The sequence below is a fragment of the Mirounga angustirostris genome, unplaced genomic scaffold (genome assembly GCF_029215605.1).
Source record: "Mirounga angustirostris isolate CCGP_5_RB_7025 unplaced genomic scaffold, mMirAng1.0.hap1 SCAF_6, whole genome shotgun sequence".
NCBI lineage: Eukaryota > Metazoa > Chordata > Mammalia > Carnivora > Phocidae > Mirounga > Mirounga angustirostris.
In genome coordinates this window covers 138130243-138153282 of record NW_026991714.1, presented here as the reverse complement: position 1 = coordinate 138153282, position 23040 = coordinate 138130243, and the positions used below count along the sequence as shown (strand labels likewise).

At 48.4% G+C, this 23040-nt stretch overlaps 1 protein-coding gene across 1 annotated transcript in view; it reads right to left on the bottom strand.

Annotated features, from left to right (window-relative positions):
- Positions 1 to 18148, bottom strand: part of HABP2 (hyaluronan binding protein 2) — a 32200-nt gene extending 14052 nt beyond the window's left edge. Inside the window, exons 1-2 of the mRNA XM_045878869.3 lie at positions 17984 to 18148; positions 6052 to 6088 (exon numbers count right to left, since the gene is read on the bottom strand). Coding sequence (XP_045734825.1) covers positions 6052 to 6088; positions 17984 to 18052 — 106 coding nt within the window. The 5' untranslated portion in view covers positions 18053 to 18148. The remainder of the gene's footprint in view (positions 1 to 6051; positions 6089 to 17983) is intronic.
- Between the last annotated feature and the right edge of the window lie 4892 nt (positions 18149 to 23040).

Below are 23040 nucleotides of genomic sequence, written 5' to 3'. Positions count from 1 at the left end.
TGGACTAAGGCAGTTGATCCCCATATAGCCCCTAAATTGCATCAGCTCGACTGCATTCAGCTGGCTTCTTTCACTGCCTCGGTTAATTCACACTTACCCTTGGGGAAAGGGGTGCAGCCATTCCCATTGCATACCGAGCCTGCTATTTAGGATTTGCCCAAGGACAACCTAGAGAAGATTCATGATTTTGCCCAGTGAAAGACAGGGCAGGGTATGGCACTGCCCACAGGTGTCAACCTCATGCTAGTCAGGTCCATTGGGAAGAGCAAGTGCATGCATAAGGCTGGGCTCGGGCTCTCTGTCATCTGGGGACTTAGAAGGTGCTGGTAGCTCTGTGGCTCATGGAGAGAAGTTCGCGATTTGAAGAAAGTTGGGCTGACTTTGCTCTCCCCGGCTGGCCGGAGTGTGGCAAGGCGGCAAGTTGAAGCTATAAGGACGCTGTCTGGAGATGCATATGGTAATGAGGCGGGAGCAAATGCAGCTAGCAAGACTTGCAAAGGCACTCCCGCAGAGCCAGCCGGGGGCTCCGAGCGTGCCACTTTACCTCAGCCTGATTATCAACCGCATTATCTCCCTCGTCTCTCAGTCATTCCCTTATAGTCTTTATCTCTTTGGCTTTTGAAAAATCGACTTTTGCACAATGGCTGTTTTATATTTCCCATTAAAATGGAACGATCTTTTTATTTCCTTTTTGAATACGCCAACTCTGGTTCCTTGCCAAAGTTTCACCTCATTTATCACAGTGTCAAGTCAAGACTCCCTTTGCTTGCTCATTATTTCTCGCGAGCTGCTTTTCCCCACTATGAAAATGCTCCCAGAGGAGGCCACCTTTCCAGGGACGAGGATCTAGGTTGAAGATAAGGCCATTGTCTTCCTGGAGCAAATAAAGTTTCTTTCCATCTAGCACGATAAAGCAGAGAAAGAGAGTGAGAAAGTGAGGGGAAAAAAACGTTTTTCGGAGTTTGACATGAAAGATTTCAAACTGACATTTGGGAGAGACAATGGGCTGGTAATGAGCTCATTATATCATTTATTTATTTCTTTTTTGGTTTAGAGAATTTATTTTTGTTTTTCCAACAGGTGTTTATAGATAAGTGCCTTCAGAGTGCTCCTGTAATTTCTCCCATCCCTCCCACGGGTTGAAGGTCAGCCGGGCTAATCTCAGCTCGGCCATTAAGAATCATTCCCTTTGCAGATATTTGGAAACGGGGAAGGTGTTTACATAAATGGAGTCACGTGACTTTTCTAGATGGTGGGGGATGGCTGAAATGTCTGCTGGAGGATTTTAACTGGAATCCAGCCTTGTTAACAAGGTCTGCTCAGCTCTCAGTGAAGCTAAAGAGGGAATAAGACATGTAAGCTTTGAGTCATATGTCTCCTAAACAAGGTAAAAAATCCCTGCTCTTCCCTGGGGGGTCCAGGGCCCTTGGTTAAGGTGGAGTGAAGCAACAGAGGCTCAGTGGCCCCAGGTCACCAGAAGTCAGCCGATTGGAGTTCTATGCAAGGAAAGGCACCAAGATCCTTTACCTTCGGGGCGCCTGTCCCGTGTTTTCAGAGCACTTTATAGAAGCACCCCCTGGCAGGGCTTCTCCACCTCCAAACTTAGCTTATTTTGTCTTTTCTATGCTAATGGCACTTAATCCCATTGTCTACATAAGAAAAGTGTGTCATGCACCTACGATGGGCCAAGTATGACACCAGGCTCAGGAAGGCACTGGGAGTAATGGAGAGATGTGCAGAAAAGAGTGGGATGTGGCCTCCAACACAGGAGCTTCTGGGCCAGGGTGAGTCGGGGAGGACAACCAGCCAAGAAAGGAGATGAACGGGGAGTGGAGAGGCAGCAGAGCTAGATGTGGCCGAGTCTAGCTCAAGTGGCTTCACGTTCCACATTGGCACGTTAGTGCCGTATGAGCCAATCCCATGGGGGAAGATGGCCCCGACTCGCCACCTCTCCCTGTCACCTCATCTTTAGCAGTGAGACTTTGCAGGTCCTCCTACCAAGAGATGGAGTTGATTTCCCCACCCCTTGGGTCTAAACTGGCCTTGGGACTTGCTTTGACCAATGATAGCATGTGCTGGAAGGACAGTGTGCCAGCACAAAGCCTGGGTCTCAAGAAGTCTTACGCACGTCCTCTCCCCCCCCCCCCCACCCCTGTGACTGCCATGTGTACAAGTCTGGCCTATTCTTTGGAGGTTAAGAGAAGGTGTGGGGCAGCAGATGGCCTAGCACTTCCAGTCAAGGCCTCAGACATAGGAGAGCCCAGCCGATCTATCAGGTGACTGCAGACTCAAGAGGAAGCCTGGCCAACATCGGCTGAGCCTGGTCCAGACTGGAGGAAGCGCCCAGCCGAACCTGATCTAAATCGCCGACCCAAAGAATTGAGACATGATTCTTATTCTCTTAAGAATATCCATGGTTAAAGCCACTGAGTTTGGGGTAGAATACTCTGCAGAAATCATGAATGAACACACAGGGCTTGACTGATATTGGGTTGCCAGTGGGATAAGAATTGTAGATATTTTCTCCGTGGCCCAGAAGGCTGTAGAGTGTTAGGTTTCATGGCTGGAGCTCAGATGGTACCTCTTTCTTGTGGTTTATTATTCAACGTGGTCTACAATTGTTCCCCCCAACTAGATAGTTGGTGTCTCACAAGCGAGGGCCATGTCTATTCCTCTTTGTAGACCTCAGACCCAGCACAGAGCCCTAGATGCAGTTAATGGATATGTTTGACAAGTGAGTTTTTCCCTCTGTGGTGGGGCCTCCCTTCCTTCTGATTGGCCAGTACAGAGCTCGGCCAGCAAAGTTAGTATTTGCTTGGAGCAGAGGAAACGGGGAACTTAGGAGAGAAACTATTTGAGATCTGGGTCGTAGGTATTTGGTGAAGAAGGTGCCTGTTGAGCTCCGTAGAGTCTAGAAATTTGTCCAAGTGCTTTCCTGCATCGAGAGGGGTTAGAGCCCGACCTAGAATTTGCTTCCATTGCTGCGTTGGAGGAAAACACCGCAGGTCCAAATACAGATTATTGGAGACTTTCTCTAGGCTGTAGAAAAGGAGAATGCTTCGGATGAAGAATGGGAGCTGCTCTCTGGAGCATTTTATATTAGGTATAAAAAGAAATCCTTGTGGATTTGTCTATTTATCAGAGTCTGTTTCTAGAACTTATCAGGAAGGATGGTGAGAGTATCCTAAGCTAACTCAAATCATCCCAATAACTGGTTATTATCTATTGAGTACTTTCTATGTACTGGACACTATACTAAATAAATGTGGTGGCACATGATCTTATTTAACCGTAGAGACACCCCGTAGCATATTCCGATTTGACAGAAATGGGAAAACGAGAGCAGGAGGAGGTGCTATCCAAACCCAGGTCTACCTAACTCCAAGTCTGGTTTGCTTTTCTACCGGTCCAGGAGCCTCTTGTGGGTTTGTGTTTCGTGGAACTCCATGGGTTTCAGCTTCCAGGAAGTAACACACGTCGAGAAATCTTTTTTAGCACATGCTCCAAGTCCCTCAAGCGGGATTACTGTGTTCTGGACCCAGGGTCTCTCGGAAAAAGTCAGAGTTTGTGTGATGGGGGCTCCGCAGCTGCTCTGGTTAAGGAGCTTGCCAGATGTGCGGAACGGAATAAAAATCTCTGGAATGCCGTCCCTGTTGGCGTCATCCATCACCGTGCCACAGACGGTTCCTCCGAGGGCCTCCCCCAAACCCCAGCCCTGTTGGCCTGTATCTGACGCTTCCAATCCAGCTGACAGGGCAAGCTCAGCGGAGACCCTCACTGGCAGGTGGCAGGACAGCTGATGGATGGGCTCAGCTTGTGTTGCTGGGCAGAGCCAAGCCAGCTTTGAAGAGGCATTTCCGCAGGCCCGTTGGCTGTCACGGCACCTGCTTTGGGGAGATGAGCAGAGTCTGTTCTGTTCGATGGCCACCTCCTCGGCCACCCACTGGGGACTGTGGCTCAGGCGCCTTCTGCTCCCGCAAAACCCTCGCCATGCACTGTGTCCAGCAAGACCAGCTACAGAAGCCGCTTGCCTGTGGACACGGGCATGGTGTTTCCTTGGCCACACCGCTTTCTAAAGCCGGCTGGGATCTGACAAATTCCATCGAAGCACCACCCCATGTGCAATTAGAGCAGATACCAACAGGGGCCTTTTAAAAACCTAATCTGCTCTTTGCAGAAAGGCCCGGCTACTACATCTCGCCCCGCTCCACAGCCAGAGGTTGACCGGACACCTCGAGCCAGACTTGGGAGCCCAGGGATGGCGGGCTCCAGGGTCCCTTCATCTACTCACCAAACTGGCAGAAACTATTGACAGAGTTCTTCTAGAGCCTAGACTTTCAGAATGGTAAATCCAGTACTCTCCACTCCCTAAGTGGTTTTTCAGGCTGTGTTTAAAGACCACCAGTGATGGAGAACTTACTACCTCCCAAGAGCCCAACAGCCCATTCAGATTTTTGGACCACTCTGATGGGGAGGAAGTTCTCCTGTTTGCAGACCAAATCTGATCCTATCACTTCTAATCTCTTTCATTAAAACTAAAAGTCTTATGAACACAGAGAATGAATCCTCCCTTTTCTGTGATCCATGTTCAACGGGGCCACTGCATCCAATTGTGTAAGTTGTTCACTGCAAAACATCAGTGCCATGGTGTCAGAAACTCACGGTCACTGTAGATGTCTTCTGCAATTTTCTGAATGATGGCCGTACAGTGTCTTGAGGTAAAGACACCTCTTAATTCTCACAAAGTTGACCTCATGGACTAGGAGTGGATCTGCTTTTCAAATCCTTGAAGAGAGCGAGGTCTCTGGACTCTTCTATGCTCCTTGTCTGCTGTGTGACCCCACAGTTCTGGAGCTCCATCTCTCTGACCCCTGGTGCCTGAGTGGTGTGTGCTGAAGGCCGGGGAGGGGGCAGCTCTTCCCACCTCTTGGCTTTGGACCACCCCCTGCCCTGGACTCCACATGTGGATGCTGGTGCGGGCAGCTGGGAGGAGCCCCCTGAAACAAGATTCCTCCAAGGAATTAAATTATATGTTGTCGAATAGAACAGAATCCTTTCCTTTGGGGAAGGACATAGACCCTCTGAAAACGCACATGCCATGCTCAATTCCACAAACATTCCCTGAGCATAAGGGGTGGACAAAGCTCAGACATCTCCTGCCTTGAACCAGCACAAGTCTGTCTGCCCATCCACGGCTTTGCTGCTGGAGAATATTGACCGTCACGTGGATTTTGACCTAGGTGTCCCCACATTTGCTCCAAATAAGCCCTTGACCCAAACTTTAGACAAGACCGCCATCTCCATGGGCTGGCTCCCTGGCTCTGGTCCTCTGTGGGGGACCAGCACAGGTCACTGCCAGTGGGGGATACCAGCCTCCACCCTGGTGGACTTGGGTGTGGAATTTTCTCTCCCTTGGGGCTCAGAGCAGTGAAGGGAGACTTGGGCCCCAAGTCAGAGATTGGGTGACTGCTAGGGCAATAGCCCTGCTCGGCTTGGGCACAGTGGAGGGCCCCGGGCAGGGTGGCAGTGGTGGGGGTGCAGGTGGGAGGCCACCGCAGGGGCGGGTCAGCCTGGGGACTGCCTGCGTGGCCCAGCGCGGAGGACCTGGCTCCCGGAGCGAGTGGGGGCCCAGGGCCGGCCTGCCTGGAGCCAGTAAGTGCCCAATGCCACCCTCACTTTGTGTCGGCCTTTTCAGCTCATCTCATCACTAATGGGCTGTGTGACCTGTAGGCTCCCCTCGCAGGGCCTCAGTTTCCTTCTCTGTAAAATGAAGGGATTTAACTGTATCAGCAGTTTTTCCCTTGGGATCCTGAGATGGGGGACCAGGGGTACTCATGGGCCACTCAAAAGTGAGTAAAGCATGGTGTATGTGCACGGAGGGACAAACACTGGGAGTGCATTTTCTGGGAAAATTCTTGGAAGGGGTCAACAACATTTCTGAATTGTTTGAATCCTGAGCTGTGCCAACACTTACATGCATGGGTCCCCTTTCTTCCATCCCAGAACCAGCCTGTAGTTTGTGAGGAGCCCCAGGGCGATCCACACACTCACCTGGGTCCGGGTCTATGAGTAAAGACATCAGGGAGAACTGAAAAAAACAGAAACAATCAGAAACCAACACAGGGCTGAGCAAGGTTGAGTCAGCTGACTGGCTGGGTGCCTCCCTAAGCTCCTGCAAGGCCAAAGGAACGTCTCCCAGGGTCACATAGGAGGATCAAGAACGCTGGGTGCTCTGGGATGGCTGTAGCTGGGATGGGTGGGAGGGAGAGGGTGGGGCCTATTTTGAAGATGCCTCTTTCTTCTTGTGCCAGTTGAGCATCGTTCTTGGTACGGACTTGTGGTGCTTGTGCGTACCTGTTCTCATGTTGGGGCGTGGCTGCCCCCCCCCCCCCCCCCCCGGTACAGACAATCTCGTCAGTGGTAGTGATTAGCATGGATTGAGCATCTCCTGTCTGCCTGATTGTGCGTTGCTGCATCTCATTCTTATAAGAGCCCTATAAGGAGGCTTTTATTGGCCCATTGACAGATGAGAAAATTGAGGCTCAGAGGTCACACATTTGTGATAGGATTTGGATTCACACTCAAGTCTAGGTGATTGCTTTGGGTGACAACTCCTTGGGCTGGGGATGGACAGATGCTTAAAACTCTCCAGTGGCTTCCCATTGTTCTTGGAATAAAATACAAACACCTGCCACAACCTATGAACCTCCCCCCATACCCCTCCCTTCCACTGCCCCTTACTAATCTCCAGCCACACCTGGGTTCCAATGGCATGAGTCAAGCTCCCCTCACCTCAGGGCCTTTGCACTTGCTCTTCCTTCTGCCTGGAAAGCTGTCTCTCATGACCATCACTAGGTGCCAGCTTAAATGTCATCAAGGAGGCCTTCCCCAACTCCCCTATGGGTATGACCCCCTCCCCCATTGTTTCGTCACCCTATCCGTTCATTTCCTCCATAGTTCTTATTGCGACATGTAGTTTACATTTGTTTATCTGCACGTTATCTGTTTCTCACATTGACTCTGTCCTCCAGAAAGGCAAAGATCTTGTCTGTTTCATCACTGGTGTATTACCCCATACCGAGCATAGTGCTCGGCACATGACGATCCTCAAAGAGTTTTTGCTGAATAAGTAAATAGTGTTATGAACAGTTCCTTTTAGAATGCAGTACTTACCGGAAAAAGAAAGCTTTACTCATTTAATAGCTGGAATATTTGCTTTTACTTAATTCAAGGGTCGGCAAACTCAGGCCCTTGCGGGCAAACCCAGAATTGTGGTTTTACAAATCAGATTTGATTGGGACACAGCCATGCCTATTTTTAAGTATTGTCTGAGACGTCTTTGGTGCTACACCACCGAAGTCGTTGTGACAGAGACCAGACAGCCCCAAATATTTCCTTCCTGGCACTTGACCAAGTTTGCTGACATCCGATTTAGAAAAAGAGGGTTCTAGCCCCTGACGGGTCTCCCTCTGGGTCTTAGCCACTAAAAAGCTGTGGCCAATGTGGTCATCTTCCCAGTACCCACATCAATCTTCCTCTCCCTCCAGCGGAAGTTTTGATTTTCTGTTTTACTGTCGGCCACTAACCATTTTGGGAATTAGGCAGCTGGACAATAAATTAGAAAAGACAGGTAAAAAGAAAGACTGCATCCTGACAGGATGTACTGAGCGCACAACATCAACAAGTGGGATTCTTGACAAAAATGCTTACCCTGAGTCTACCCATAAGGCATATGACAGGGGCAGATAGTGGCCATTCGACAAAACAACCAGCCTCGACCCTACAAAAATGTCAGTGTCATGAAAGACAAAGAAGATGGGAAGGCTGTTTTTCATTAAATGGGACTAAAGAGACAGGACAACCAAATGCAGTGAGTGATCCTTGTTTTTAAAAAGGAAAAAGCTGGGCGCCTGGGTGGCTCAGATGGTTAAGCGTCTGCCTTCGGCTCAGGTCATGATCTCAGGGTCCTGGAATCGAGTCCCACATCGGGCTTCCTGCTCCTTGGGAGCCTGCTTCTCCCTCTGCCTCTCTCTCTCTCTCTCTGTCTCTCATGAATAAATAAATAAAATCCTTAAAAAAACAAAAAAACAAAAAAACAAAAAAGGAAAAAGCTATAAGGGATATTATTGGGGCAATTGAGAAACCTGAATATAGACTTATATTAGAGAATATTAGCATATCAATGTGGAATTTCTTGAGAATGATAATGGTATTGTGAATACATCTATATGTATATTCAGTGTGTTATTGTTTCCACTTTCTGTAGATTTGACAAATTCTACCACAAATGGTTGAGGAGGGAGCGGGATGCAGAGAGTAGAGAGGCCCTTAGCTGTCTGGACTGTGCCTGTCCGGGTCTAACTGCCTCACGTTCCCCGACCCCACACCTGGTTTCTGCAAAGGATGAAACAAGGGCTGGGCATTTCTCTTAGGAAGGGGGTTGGTAGTGGGGAACCTGATAGAGGGAGGGCAAGTTCAGGTCTCAGGGGTATTCCTGGGCCTGGGGGCTCGAATGGGGAGCATCTGAAGTTGACCCCTCCAGGCTTGAGGGCCAAGGCAGTGCCAAAGGAGGGGCATGAGACAGCCCCAGGTGCCAACGTTACCCCCCCTGCCAACTCTGCCTTGGTCCTGTCCTTTGCCCTGCCTCTACTTCCCTCCGTGGAGCTCATCTGGAGGACAGGGCCTGTCCATCTCTACCCCTATTCGCGCAGCCCAGAGGAGGTACCCACTGAATTCTCCCATTTGAACTGAATTGTGTGGGCCGTGCCTGTCCACTGTCAGCCCCAAGAAGTGCTCAGGACGGGAGGGAGGACTTAGAGGAACAGACTTCCTTGGGGTCCAGTGCGCAAAAGGCCCTCTGACACCTGTGCCTGGGGCCAGAGCCCCAAATTGTAGCTCTGACGGGGACCAGGAGGGCCAGCCAGGTGCTGTGCCGCCCACAGCCAGCAGGTGGCAGACGTGTCCTTCCCAGGAGCTGGAGCTGGAGCTGGAGCTCAGAGGGAAACCAACAAAAAGAAACCTGGACCTCTTGGGGCTGGGGGCCCTGCTGATCCCACTGGCTCTCAGGGAGTCGGAAGCAGCTGCCACCCAGCTGTGCAGCCTGGGCTGCGTATCTGGGGGTCCCAGGGATCTGAAGCCGGCCCACTCGTTTTGTGAATCACCAGGTCCCCCGGCAGAGACTGCAGTGAAATGTGGAAAGGGGCCGCCCAAACACAGGCTGGATATCTGGGGGACCTGGTGGGAAAGGTCAGGCCAGTAGCCGGTTATTTATGCCCTCCGTCTGGATCCTGAAACTAATCTGGGTGATGGGGCCGGGGGAATGGGTAGGCACAATATTTGCCTCCTTTCATCCCATTATGGCATTCCGTTTTTCCACGGTGACAGGGAAATGATATAACTCCTACTCCTGGGACTTGCAAATCCAAGGAGGAAGACCCCTAAAGCAAAAGAATAAGAAGAAGGAGGAGACAACTGTGGTCTCCGTTGACATGTACCAAGAGCTGACAGTGTGCTAAATGTTGTACATGCGTTTGGTCTCTCACTTATTGTACATAATACTTGATCATTGAGGTTCTATAATTATGTCCATTTTAGAGGTGAGCAAACAGATGTACAGAGACTAAGTTGCCCAAAGTAACTCAGCTGGTCAACTGCTGGAGCCAGGATGGAATGGAGCCAGCCTTCCGTCAGAGGCCTTGATCTTAATTTCCATTATGATGAGGGATAAGGGAGCCATGGCAAGCATTCACTGGAATGGAAGAATGAAGAAGGAAACAGAAGAGCTACCTAATTCTAAGAGAGGCAGGGCATGGAACTGGGTGATGAGATCAGACCCCTGTCCTTGGAAAGCTGTATGAAAGGCCTGTCCAGACTAGCCCAGGCCTGGCAGGACACAGAGAGGGCCACTGGGCACCAGTGACAGCTGCAGAAGGTACAAAAGTCAGCTCCAGCCTCGGCTGGTCCACTGTGGTTAACGCATCTCAACACATCTCCACCCAGCTCAAGGGGCACGCCAGTCACTGCCTGCTTCTTCCACCACTTGTGTTCCTCATCTCAACATGGGCTAAAATAGCAGCTTCTAGTATCTTCTAGGGTCTTCTAGGCTAAAGTTGGTTAGTGGGAAAGACAGAGGCCAGAGAGAAAGATATTGTCTCTGAGTCTTACTGATTTACAGTGTAATCTCCTTAGGGGTGAAGAGCATAGAAGTCTAATCTGTTTTGGCCTCTCTTTAATTTAATCTTTTCCTAGATTATTTCAATTCTGGTTCTTCCTCTAACCTTTCAGAATTCTAATCTTCTGGAAAACAAACAAAAAGGCAGAGGCTAAAACTCTGAGTCGATGAATCCCAGGCTTGGGAAGCAGGAGAGGGGGGATGGGGAGCTAGACCTGTCCCTTGGGGCCTGAAGCTTGGCTTAGCATGAACCAACAACAGAAAAACCTTTCCCCTGGTGGGTAAAAACTGGGGACTCTAATCCCACCATCCCTTCCTCCTTGGATGTTCTACCATGACCTGGTGGTAGATCAACGTGGAAGAATTGCATTCCTCCTGAGGGCAGCTGGGTGGGAGGGAAGTCTGCCCCGGGGCCAGGTGAGGATGCAGCCATGGAGCTGGAAGGCGGGCCAAAGACAGGAGTGCACAGTTCAGCAGGCCAGTCCTCACTGTTGGACAAAGAGCTCAAGGTCAGGGTGAGAGGTGGCGGTGACAGAGGACAGAGGTTGTCAGGGTTCCGGTCACCAGCCCAGGTATTGCCCCATACACCCCCCACTCTATCTCCTGCTCCAGATAAACTAGGTGACGAAATTAACAGTTGTGCAAAGCCACTTAGACCTTTCCGGGGGGGGGGGGGGACCCAAAAAACTGTGATAAAATACACATAACACACTACTTTTTAACTTTAACCATTTGTAAGTGGACCATTGGGTGGCATTAGTCACATTCCCATTGTGTGTAATTATCCCCGCTATCTTTATCCAAAACTGTCTCATCATCCCCAACAGAAAGTCTTAGTCATTAGACAACTACTCTTTCCTCCCTGCCCCCAGCCAACCTGTTTTCTCTTTTCTGTCTCTAAATTTGCCTATTCTAGGTACTTTGTATGTGAGGTATCACAGCATCTGTCCTTCTGTGACTGGCCTTATTTCACGAGGCATAATGTTCTCAAGGTTTATCCGTGTTGGTAGTGTATATCAAAAGTTCATTCCTTCGAAGGCTGAGTTGGATTCCTTGTATATCCATTTTGTTTACCCCTTCGTGTGTTGAGGGACGCTTGGGTTGTTGACGTCTTTGGCTGTTGTGAGTAAAGCTGCTGTAAACACTGGTGTCCAAATAGCTTTCAGTTCCTGCTTCCCATCCTTTTGGCTTATGCCTAGGAGTGGAATTTTCTGGGTGCTAGGATAGTTCTACGCTTAACTTTCTGAGGAACCACCATCCTATTTTCCCCAGCGGCCACGCCATTTTACATTCCCACCAGGCACGCGTGAGGACTCTAATTTCTCCGCATCCTCACAGACCCTGGTTACTTTGCATTTTTAAAAAGTTCTAGCCATCCTAATAGGTGTCAAAGTGGTGCCACTCGGTCTTTTTTTTCGGTCACAAGGAATCTTGCCTTTCTTACTTTAGCACAGAAGCTGCACGATGCTGTCTCAGAATCGACAGGTTCACTGTGGCTTTGCTTTAATCTGAAGCTCAGGGCAAGGAGGCAAGGGGAAATTATGGAGGCCAAAGAAGAAAGCCCTGGCCATTGCTCTGGGTGGGTGGTTTCCTTCTTGGGAGCCTGGGTGAAGCAGGACCATAGTGACCAGCAAGGGTGCATTGCTGAGAAGAGCAGGTCTAGAGCTTTCCTGTATGGAGGAGGAAACTAAGGCTCAGGGTGTGTATGTGTGTGTGTGTGTGTGTATGTGTGTTTGTGTGTGTGTGAAGTATTCCTGTAAGGACATGAGCTGATTGGGGCAGGGGAGGGACTCAAGACCAGACCTCCTTGATCCGAAGTCAGTCACCTGTATCTGGCTCAGAGGGACTCCGTACAGCTTCTCTGCTTTCAAGCTCAGAGCTTTAGAGCCCACTCAGATGCCCGCCCAGGTAAGTGGGGGCTGGACTATAGCTTCATGTGACAAGCAGAGAGGGGGTGGGGCGGAGGGAGGAGCTCCATGGCAGTTGTCACTCTTTGCAGGAGAGCTGGATGAGAATTCAGATTCCTGGGCCCTATCTGCAGAGGTTAGGTGTCCATGAGTCCTGGAGTAGGCCCAGAACATGAATTTTCAACCAGTACCCAGGGGACTTTACCCTCAGCCTCGCTTTGATTATACCTGCCTTAGGCATGAAGCTCCTGGCCAAGGAGACTGTGGGCTGATCTTTGCTCCTGTGCAAGGTGTTGAATCTCCCTGTGCCTCGGTTTCCCCAATTGCAAAAGTAAAAATTTCCTTGCCCTGATGTTTTTTATTCAAGGGCATGCGGCTGCTCATGGGGAGTGTAGCATTTGCAAAGAATTGGGGAGGATTGAAGGTTAGGGAGTAAGGTCATCCAGGATAGTGAGAATTGGATAAAAACACTCCTTTCTGGATGTGATAATGCAGTTGGAAGGCCTTTGGAAAGGCAAATGAACAAATAAAAGAATAGGATGGGTCGGAGGCCGGCCACATGGGCATAATTCCCCATGTTAACCTTGGCCATTTGGCCTCAGCAAACAGCTCAGGGGCTCAGAAAAGTAACTTCCCGCTGATGGGAACCCAGTCCAGCCCTGAAGCTGTGCTTTCTTTAGTGTGGAACCAGGGATCCCCAAGCTGATTTGGGTGGTGCTTGGCCAGGGCGCGACACCAAACACAGCAGGAGGCGGTCACTCCCTTCCCAATTCTACTGTCAACCCTCCCAAACCCATCACAAAGAAAAACTCGGTGGAGCTGGTAAGTCTCTATCCTCTCTGCCTCTTGCTAGTCTCCCCTTCCCACAAGGAGAAAGCAGGCTTGAGGTTCTGAGCATCCGCGTGACAAGTGTAACCAGTAAGAATTCAATGACATCATTTTCTGTGATTTTTTTCCCCATTTATAGTAGGGACAATTTCCTTTAAAAATAAATCTATCAAGATAGAGAAAAGATAAGTATGTTTAAGGAACATGTTAAGAAACTGGCTTGGGCTTTAGCAAGAGTTCGTTCATGAGTAAGGTTTGAAAACACTGAACGGATTGGTTAGCCCTCTGGCAAGCCTCGATGCTTTTGGTGTTAGAAAGAAAAACTGTAGGGACTGTGGAAGTTGCCTCCGGGTAGGAGCAACTTTGTCTCCTGCCCGAAGCTAGAGTCTGAGACCACTGACTCTCTGACACTTCCACACCATGCGGAACCTCCTCTTCTGTTCTTGAGTAGCACCTGACATTGCCAATCTCTAGCCCAGGGGTCATGAGCTTGGAACTGGCATTGGGCAGACCTAGGTTTGAATCCCAGCTCTGTAACCCCCCAGGGCTGCCATCTGCGGCAGATTATTGAACTTTTCTATAGCTTAGTTTCTTATTTGTCAAATGCGGATGACATGGCCCCTAACTCATGGGGCTCTCGGGAAACTTTCATGAGATCATAAACAGTAGGCACAGGATGGCTGACATATGGTAGAGACTTAATAAACTTAATAAATGGTTGACACTATGATTATGATTATTAGCCACTGTTGTCATTGAGTTTGAGTTTCTTTTTTCCTTCCTTCCTTTCTTTTCTTTCTTCCTTCCTTTCTTTCTCTTTCTTTCTTTCTTTCTTTCTTTCTTTCTTTCTTTCTTTCTTTCTTTCTCTTGCTTCTTTCTTTCTTCTTTCTCTTCTTTCTTTCTCTTGCTTCTTTCTTTCTTTCTTTCTTTCTTTCTTTCTTTCTTTCTTTCTTTCTTTCTTTCTTTCTTTTTCCTTCCTTCCTTCCTTCCTTCCTTCCTTCCTTCCTTCCTTCCTTCCTTCCTTCCTTCCTTCCTTTTTATTTTTTGCAAAGTGTGGACATAATTGAGGAGGGCTCACTAAGCATAACCTCTTCCTGGAATTTGTTCGTCCGGTCAGAGGCATGTCACACCAACCCCCACCCCTTCATTTTTCCTGGGATCCTTGCCAGGTCCTAAGCCAGAAAACCTTGTTATATTAATTATGAAGAAAAGCATGTTTTATTTAAAATCCCGGCTGCCGAATATTCTGCCATGCTGTTTCTTTGTGACAGCAGCATGGCTTTTGCATTTAGGGAACCCTAATGAATTTAAAATATAAATATATCTGTGCCTATATACACATGTGATTTTCCCGTGACCTGATTTCCCTAAATACCAGTGCACACCACCAAAGCTAATGAGTTGGAATTGTGCTTTGGATCAGTTAAAAAAAAAATGTATGAGAAGTTGCAGTGAAATTCAGTCCCTCTTTTTTCCATAAGACTCTGTGTGGGTCCAGCAAGAGGGAAGGACATCCCTCCTGGGTCTGAAAGAGACTTGGACATTCTGAAACATTGAGGCTTAGAAAGGGGTGGCTTGTATCTTCCCATCAAAGGCCTGGTTTAGTCCTGGGGGGCATGCAGATTTGGATGCTCAAATTAATCACACATTGAACCCAGTTACCTGACCATCCAAAACTGGCTCCAATCCTTCAACATCCACACTGTTTCTGCATCGTAACAGACAAGCCGGGCTCTGTCTTGTTTCTATCTCTCTCTCTCCAAGCTAGAATCTGGCAGATAATGTACATCTGTCAAGCAAAAGGGTGTCAAAGTGGAAAGTGGTAGGGCCTATGGACTCGGGGGCTTGAATTTCTTCTAAAAATGGGAGCAACAGACCCTCATCTGGTTGGTGCCAAACAGGAATGTGAGCCCCATGTTACTAAAATGTCTGGTTTTCAAGAGCTGGGAATTTGTATTTCTATGTGAAATGTTCTGATTTGCAAATGTCACCAAGCAACTGAAAGGAAATTCAAATACTCTTAGGCTGACCTTCTACCCACCAAATAAAACTTGGGCTGTGAGCCGAATGTACCCCAAGTTGCCAATTTGCAGACTCTGGCCTATTCAAAAATGTCTGTGGTGCTCTACCTGAGAGGATGCTAGAGTTCCAGAGTTCTTAAATCTAAACTCTAGGGTTTAAAAAGTCCAGGAGTGGGAACAAACACATTGGGGAGAGGAGGGGCCATTGTCTTCTGTCCTCTCTGGAGATGGGCCGAGCTAAGTAGGGCAGGCCTGAACAAGCCTTGTCCTCTGGCTTCTGACCCTGGAAGAGGTCAAATTCTATTATGGCCAAACCCAGTGGCACCCCCAAATCACCCAAGAACCACAGCAAGAAGAGATTTCTGAGCCCTGGATGGTGGTACCCTTCCTTTTCACAGTTGAGTGGGCTTCCTATAATGGGGAAGGAGTTGGGCAGACCTGGGTCTCAATCCTGGCTGGGAAGTTAGTTTAATAACTCTGGATCTATTTCTCACTCATAAAATGGGGACAACCATACAAGGCTGTGCTGGGGACAGGTGTTCATTAAGGAAAACCAAATCTAGCCCCATCCAGGAAGAACCTATGGCTGAAGCTCTGGTGTTGACAGCAATCACATTTGACCTATACCTTTTTGGATCATAGATATCTGAATAAAAATCTAAGTTAGAGATGAGCTCAGAGAGAAGGCATTATAAGGTGTGCTCCATGACCTAAATTCATATGTCCATACAACCTTCCAAAGGATAGTGATCACAGGCCCTGTGACTGCTTTTCTCTAAAGTTCCAGAGGCACATGGAGTTGTTACACCCCAACTAGCACATAAACCCCTGGTCTAAGAGCTCCCTGTTCCTACACAAAGGACGATGCCCTTGAAGCTCTTTGGACAGAAGAGATCTCATCTTTAGCCGGGGTCCAGGCAAAAGACCTGGTCCAGACAGTGGACAGCATCCCATAGTCTAGAGCTCAGCTCTGCCACTTCCCAGGGGTGTGAGGCCAAGCTGTCCATCTTCTCCTCTGTGAAATGGGAGCAATAACAGTTCCTACTTCTCAGGGTCCTTCCCGAGATGAACTGATCCACTGAAAACACAGAGCCTGGCTCACAGGACTTCTCATTAAACGATAGCAGTTGGTTAGTATTTTTAGCTATGTGCGGTGGGAGAGGCCGCCCAGCCCATCTGGCTGTGTGGCTCCTTCCCCCGATGATGCCCCCGAACTCTCCAAAGCATCTGAGCGAGTTGGCCACTTTCCCCTGGATGTCTGTGGCCTGGCCTGTGGAACGCAAGCCGCCTTCCCGACCGACCACCTGTCTGGCACACATCTGGGGTAAGAAAACATTCCAAAGCCCTGAATCCTCTCTCTGGAACCGACTAAGCTCATTGCCTGAAGGCTATCTCTCATATTTTCTCTTTTATCCATTATTGACTTATAATTTCATTGCTAACCCTAAAAATTCACTGGGGCCTGCAAAAAAGGGATTTTGGGGGACCATTATCGTTTTGTGAACTTCAAACAGACTGCATCAACTCTCTCCTTGCCTGCAAACTTCAGGCTCTAATTCTTTCCAACTGGTACTTTCTCTGGGCCCCTTGTGGGCCTCTGATAATTGCCCCCTCTTCCTCTAGACTTGTGCTATTTCTGCTGGGTCTCTGCCCCAGACATCCAACAAGCAATCAAATGAGGTGGGAGGGGGGGCTTGAAAATGTGTAATTGCAACCCCAGCACACATATACAAGTCATCATTGGAAAAGAAAACTCTCTCAGAGGTGAGACACTTGACAGGTTAATATGGGGCTAAAGTAGGGGTCTGAGGACGGTTTACCGAAAAGGGAAGAGAGGCTCTTGTTTTTGAAGTATCTAATCAGAAAACCTGAAACTGAACCTGCTTCCTACAGGAAAAGCTCTATGGAGTAATGTGGGAAATAAAATGCAAAGGTATTTCACAAGATAAAGAGGTTATGACTGTTAATTCAGTTCCCATCCCCTGCTGCTTCTCTATCCACTCCCCCCCGCCCACACGCACACACATGCACAAAGCGGGGCATTCTCTGATTTTTACAGAGAAGTTGTATTCATTCTGTAAATTTTAAGGGAAAAGAGCTAACATTTATTGAAAGCCAATACATCACCTCATTCAATCAGCCATGGCCCTCCCCAGATCAGTGAGAGATTATCAGTTGGTTTGCAGTAGAGGAAACTGAGGCTCCGAGAGATTATGTTGCTTGCCCAATATTCCACAGCGAGAAAGTGGCAAAGCTGTGATTCAAAGCGCTGGCTCCCAACCCCACTCATGCCTAAACCACATCTGATAGGGAATTCCAGGAGGCTCTATTTCTGCTGATGGCACCTCTCCTGTGCCCACAAAGATCCAGCCAATAGTCCGTGACCACAGTGGCCCACAGAAGGAGCTGACCTCTCCTCTAGCCCTCTGCTCCCAAATGCCGAGCATCCCTACGCAAGACCCTCGGATGGCATTTCCTTTCCCTGCTCACCCCCACCTCCCTTGGGCCCCTGCTTCCCCTCCCTGCCCCATCTACTAGGGTCCTGTGACAAGGGAGAAACAGTATTACCCACAAAGCTTTCTCCAAAATGAATCCATCTAAGTAAACCTGTTGCCAGGATCATACGCAACCAGCAAGATTCTCCTCTAGAGCCAAATCACAGGGGATCTTACCCTTGTGTTGCCTGAAATGGCTAGAAAACTGTGTAGGTCTATCAATGGGGTACAAAGAGAGTCGCTAGCTTTCAAAGCCTTCTCAAACGGTTCTCTAAGGTCCACGCCAGATCCCAGCCCACTGTCTTAGCAGATTTTCTTGCCCCGGTCCCTTTAGTTGTAAGGCGCTCAGGGAGACTCTGCTCCAAGAGGGCTCAAGTCAGTTACATGGTCTCGTGGAACAGACTTCTCAACAGCAACCAACATTACAGGCATGCATTGACTCTTACAATCCGGACATACTCAACTTCACAACTGAAGTTTCTAGTCACTCCTGTCCCAGCTGCTTTGGTTCTCCTCATAACCTCAGTCTCTCAACTACAGACATTTGAAAGGAACACTTACCCCCATGGCTGTCTTTCCTGCCAGAACCATTAACAGCAGAATATGGAGGTCAGACATTCTGGCAAGCATCTATGCGGTTTAAGAACTCTTGCGTTGCCTGACACACAATTTCTTTTGTTGTCTGTGCCTTTAGGGTGGGAAAATGTCAGCCTCCAAGGATTCAGGAGCAAATGAAGAGGATGCCAATTATTAACTAGGCATCAAATACTGTTTAATGTTTAATGTTTTGCAAACCAACTATCTTGATTAAACAAATGGTAACTTTGGAGCTAGGCTGAGTCATGGGGTGGTTTCTTTTCTGGGGAGAAAGTCTCCAAAGAAAGTAGCAGAGTTCAAGAGCCCCGGCCCCTGCGTGCACCCCGGGGGCCGCTGAGGGTTCAGTGCAGAAGGTCCGAGAGATAAGGACCATCCCAGTCGCAGGATGAAAGCCTGGGTTCGGGTAAGGCTTCTGCTATGGGCCGTGGCCATTGCTGATTCAGACAGAATGTTAACAGAGTTCTGATTCATCAAATCTCAAACAGAATTAAGGCATGGATGGGCTCCTAATAACATCACACTTTCTATTCATGAAAGATAAAGGATGCAAACCTGCTATTGACAAACATTGATCCTGGGCCCTTTGAAGCATTGCCCATGGTTGCTTGTTGGCTTCAGAAGTTTTCTTTTAAATCTCATTACATAAGGTTTTTACTTTTTAATTATTTTTTTCCTTTCATTGGAGTCTTTCTTTGATCAAGAGGGCGGAGAAATCACGATGCTCATATTTGGGGCCCGTTGTTCTCTCTGTTCCTTATTTAGCTACACTGGTTTCAGGGACAGCTATATAAAGCAACGTTACCTATGAAGCATGGGTTCTCAGGAACACAATTGATTTCTTTAATAGGCATCATCTTGAGCTCTTGTAATCACCTGATTGCCCACAGTAATCTATGTAAGGGCTCCAGGAATCCTCCGTCCTGAGTCCTGAATCCCAGCTCTGAAACCTTGCTGCCAACCAAGGCAGGTGCTCACCTGGGGCCATAACGCACTCAGACAGCTCAGTGGCTTCTTTTGGCTTTGGAAGCCAGGTTGCTAGCCATGGAGGGCCCCCCCCCCTAGGTACCAGCCCAGGAGAAGGCCAATCAAGGCCTCGGGCACCAGATGTCCTTGTAGGACAAATCAAGTCATGCCATTTTATCTCCTAAATAACTCCAAATCTGTCTTCTTTTCTCTACTTATTTTGTTTCCAGCTATTTTAGACAGCCGTCAACTACTCACTCTTGGTCAACATCCACCTGCCGTCTACGACACATGTATGTACTAGTCCCTTTTTCTGGAAAGTTCTTCTCTGGACTCACCCTATTCTTCCCCTAATCTTTACTCCCACCCTAATTCTGTTCTTAACTCCAACCCTAATCACTCTTTAGCAAGTTTATTTAGTTAACTCACCTAGTTAGTGCATAATGTAGCTTTCTGACTTCAGCACAGACATGACTTTCTCAGAAGCCCTGCATGCGCTTTTCCTTCCTAGCCCTTACCAAGGTCACCCTCCTGTGCCTGCATTGCTGTTTCATTAATCCTTGTTCCCCGCTGTCCCCACCAGACTGAAAGCTCCTGAGGGCGGGCATTTTATTTTGCTCACCATCGAATTCCTAGCATAGAAGCCTGGCACTTGCCTGGCCCATGGTAGGTGTTCAATAAATATATCTTAAATGAAAAACCACTTTGTTAAAGTGACAGTTGGATACCTTAGAACCAGGACCCCTAAAATAGCAGAGCCAACTTGATGTGAAAAACTAAAGTATTTGTGAAATTTTAAACACACTCCAACCTGTGCGTGAAAACTACATTAATATCCGTCGAATATGCACCAGTGATCCGCTGTGAGCCCGGCGCTGGCGACGCAGGGACCGAGCCCGCAGACATGAACTTTGCTCTTAAGGAACACACGCTCTGTCTGGAGATAGGTAGACAATGAAAAAGTAAGCAAGTTCATTTTGGTTAGTGATAGGTGTGAAAAAAGAAGGAAACAAGGTGATGGACCAGAAATCCTTGTGGGTGGGAGGTTTCCGTAGCCTGGGAGGCAGTAAAGGTGGTGATGTTTGCGGAACAGGTCACCCATGTCAGGTGCTGGGGACACTGTTGATGGTTATCTGACCCCAGAGCAAGGGCCAAAGAGGCAGAGCACCCGGGAGTTTGCTGTTTTCCAAACTTAAGCTGGGGACTTCACAGGACCTGTACTGTCGGGAGAAAGTAGAAAGAGAAGTTTTCACCTAAGTCAATCACTGCATCACTCATGTGACTGGGACATCTCTTTCTCCCTCCACAGCCTTGTGTGAACTTGAGAACTTCTGACTTTGTGGACAGAGTCTCAGAAAACAAACCAGCAGCTTTCCTTCCTGTGTCGACGGAAAGTGACCTCAGCACGAATGCTGTCCATCTTTTTAATCCGGATTAATTTCCCTGACATATAGTCTTCCCTTTATCTCAAGCAAAAAACAGTTTTGCTCTTTGTGTAATAACTGCAGGCCTCCCACATACTGTCTCTTTATTTCCCTACAGTCTTGTTATCACAACAATGTGAAATTGAATAAATTTCTGCGCAGAGCCCTAAAGGAGAGCATTCTCTAAACGATGTGTAGTCCTTTTAATTTAGGAAGACAAAGGGTGGAGCTTATCGTGTAATATGTCTTTATCTGGGGAGTTGGAGCAGACCTACCTGGGATCTCTGTTGTTTTGAATTCAAACGCAGAGTCTTTAGGTCTCATTCCGGTGTGGGCGTCTAGTTGTAATCAAGTCAGTCTGTTCCGTCCGAGTTCTGCGTGGCATTTTCTCACGAGTTGGGGTACATCCCGTGGCGAGAGCCCCTATCCTGCCTTGGGTAGGCTTGGGACTCTGGTTGCCTGTGGGCTGATTCTTCCACCCTAAGAAAAGTCTTCCTCACGATGCCCTTGCCAGAGACCCACTCTTCGATGTACTGGGTTCGGGGTTGTTTTATACAGCAACCACTGGTTGGGCCTGAACCAACCTCTTTCATGTTTATTCATGGTGAAGTCCCAACAGACTTCCTGCTGGGCTTTTAGCACAGGGAGGCAGAGGAATGCCCATGAACAGCAGCTGGGACTCAAAACAGCCCTGGGAGAACCCCCACTCCTGATGCTGTGGACATCATTTATTCTCTTTGGGCCTCAGTTTTCTCATCTGTAAAGTAGAGATAAGAGTTCCCACACAGTGGCATTACTGAGAAGTACACGTGAGAGCACGAGGTGTCTTAGCGCTATGGCTGGTATGGAAGAGACTTTGCAGAACACGCTGCCTTTGATATATCAGTCAAATCTTTTTATGGGATGGTACTTGCTGAGCCCCCAGACCCTCAGAGATGAAAGGGCACTGTGTTCAGTGAGTCTAGTCTCCAACCTAGGGAAGGAATGAGCCCCTTCTTGGGGGGAAACCCTTATTTTGTTTGTTCTCTCTAGGATAGGGGTCAGTAACCTTTTCCTGAAAGGACCAGATAATAAAAATTTTAGGTTTTTTTCTGGCCATCCATTTCTGTTGCGTCTCCTCAATCCTGCTTCTATGACACACAAACAGCTGCAGAGAATGTTATACCAGTGAGCGTGGCTATGTCCCAATAAAACAGTATTTACAAACAAAGGGCCACGGCAGGCGCCTGAGTGGCTCAGTCGGTTAAGCGTCTGGCCCTTGGTTTCGGCTCAGGTCATGATCTCAGGGTCATAAGACGGAGCCCCGCGTCAGGTTCTGTGCTTAGCGGGGAGTCTGCTTGAGATTCTCTCTCCTTCTCCTGCCCCTCCCTCTGCTCACGCTCTCTCTGTGTATATATAAAATAAATTAAAAAAAAAAAAAGGCCATGGCTTGTGAAGCCCTGACCCAGGAGAAAGTGATGGGATGCAGCTGGAGCATTGCACAACTTGCGTGGGGCCCTGTGGAGACACACCAGAAACCAGCGGAGGGGCCTGGACTGATGTGACATCACTGCCCTCCAAGTGTTCCCCCAGAAGTTATGCCCCCTGCTCCAGAATCATCAGAACTTTGCGGGGTGTGGGGACTAATGATGATTGCTCATCCCTTCCACAAGTATTTATTGGGCACCTACAACATGCCAGGCAGTGCTGTAGGGGACAAAGAAGACAGACCAAGTGCCAGCCTCATGAAGTTACATTCTCGTAATGACCCTCACTCAGAGTCACATGGCTGGACTTCCATTAAATTCTTTTTTTTTTTAAGATTTTATTCATTTATTTAGAGAATGTGTACGAGCGGGGGTGGGGGGTGGGCAGAGAGAGAGGGAGAGAGAGAATCTCAAGCAGATTCTGCACTGAGGACAATGCTTGATGCAGGGCTTGATCCCAGGACCCAGACATCATGACCCAAACTGAAACCAAGAGTCAGACACTCAACCGACTGAGCCACCCAGGTGCCCCTTCCATTAAATTCTTAAAGTCATCCCTACTCAGAGAAGAGAAGACATCCTGCAGGGAAGTGCCACTGTTCATCCCATTACTCCTCAAGGCCCCTGCCTGATCCGTTAACTTCCAGGGGGCACCCTCCTTTGGGGTTGGGAGGGAAGGGAGCAGGGGAGATGCCTTGTTAACTTGGCATGGGGGATAACCTTTCCCCACGCTGCCCCAAATCTCCCCAGGCTGTCCACGGTAAACTCACTGGTACTGCCCACCCATTTTCTTACCTAGGAGATACTAGATGTCCACCACCCCAAAGTGTTTGTAAAAGAAAACCAATATTTATAAAGCAGCTTCTGTGTTCCAGGTTCCTTTATAACCCTAAGCTCATAGAGTATAACTACCCCACAAGGTGAACTGACCCATTTTACAGTTAAAGAAGCCCATGCTCAGAGAGGTTCAATAAATTGCCCAGGGTCACCCAGCTTGAGACAGAGCCAGGTTGGAAATTCCTCCCACTCTATGGCATGGACTCCAGGGTCTTGGGGTGGTAGTTTTGCCATTTACTCCAAGCCATGTAAGAACTTGTGGAAGAAAACATGTCTGAAAGCAAAGATTATCCATTGCCTGGCCAATTTCTACATTCTCTCCATCCTGGCC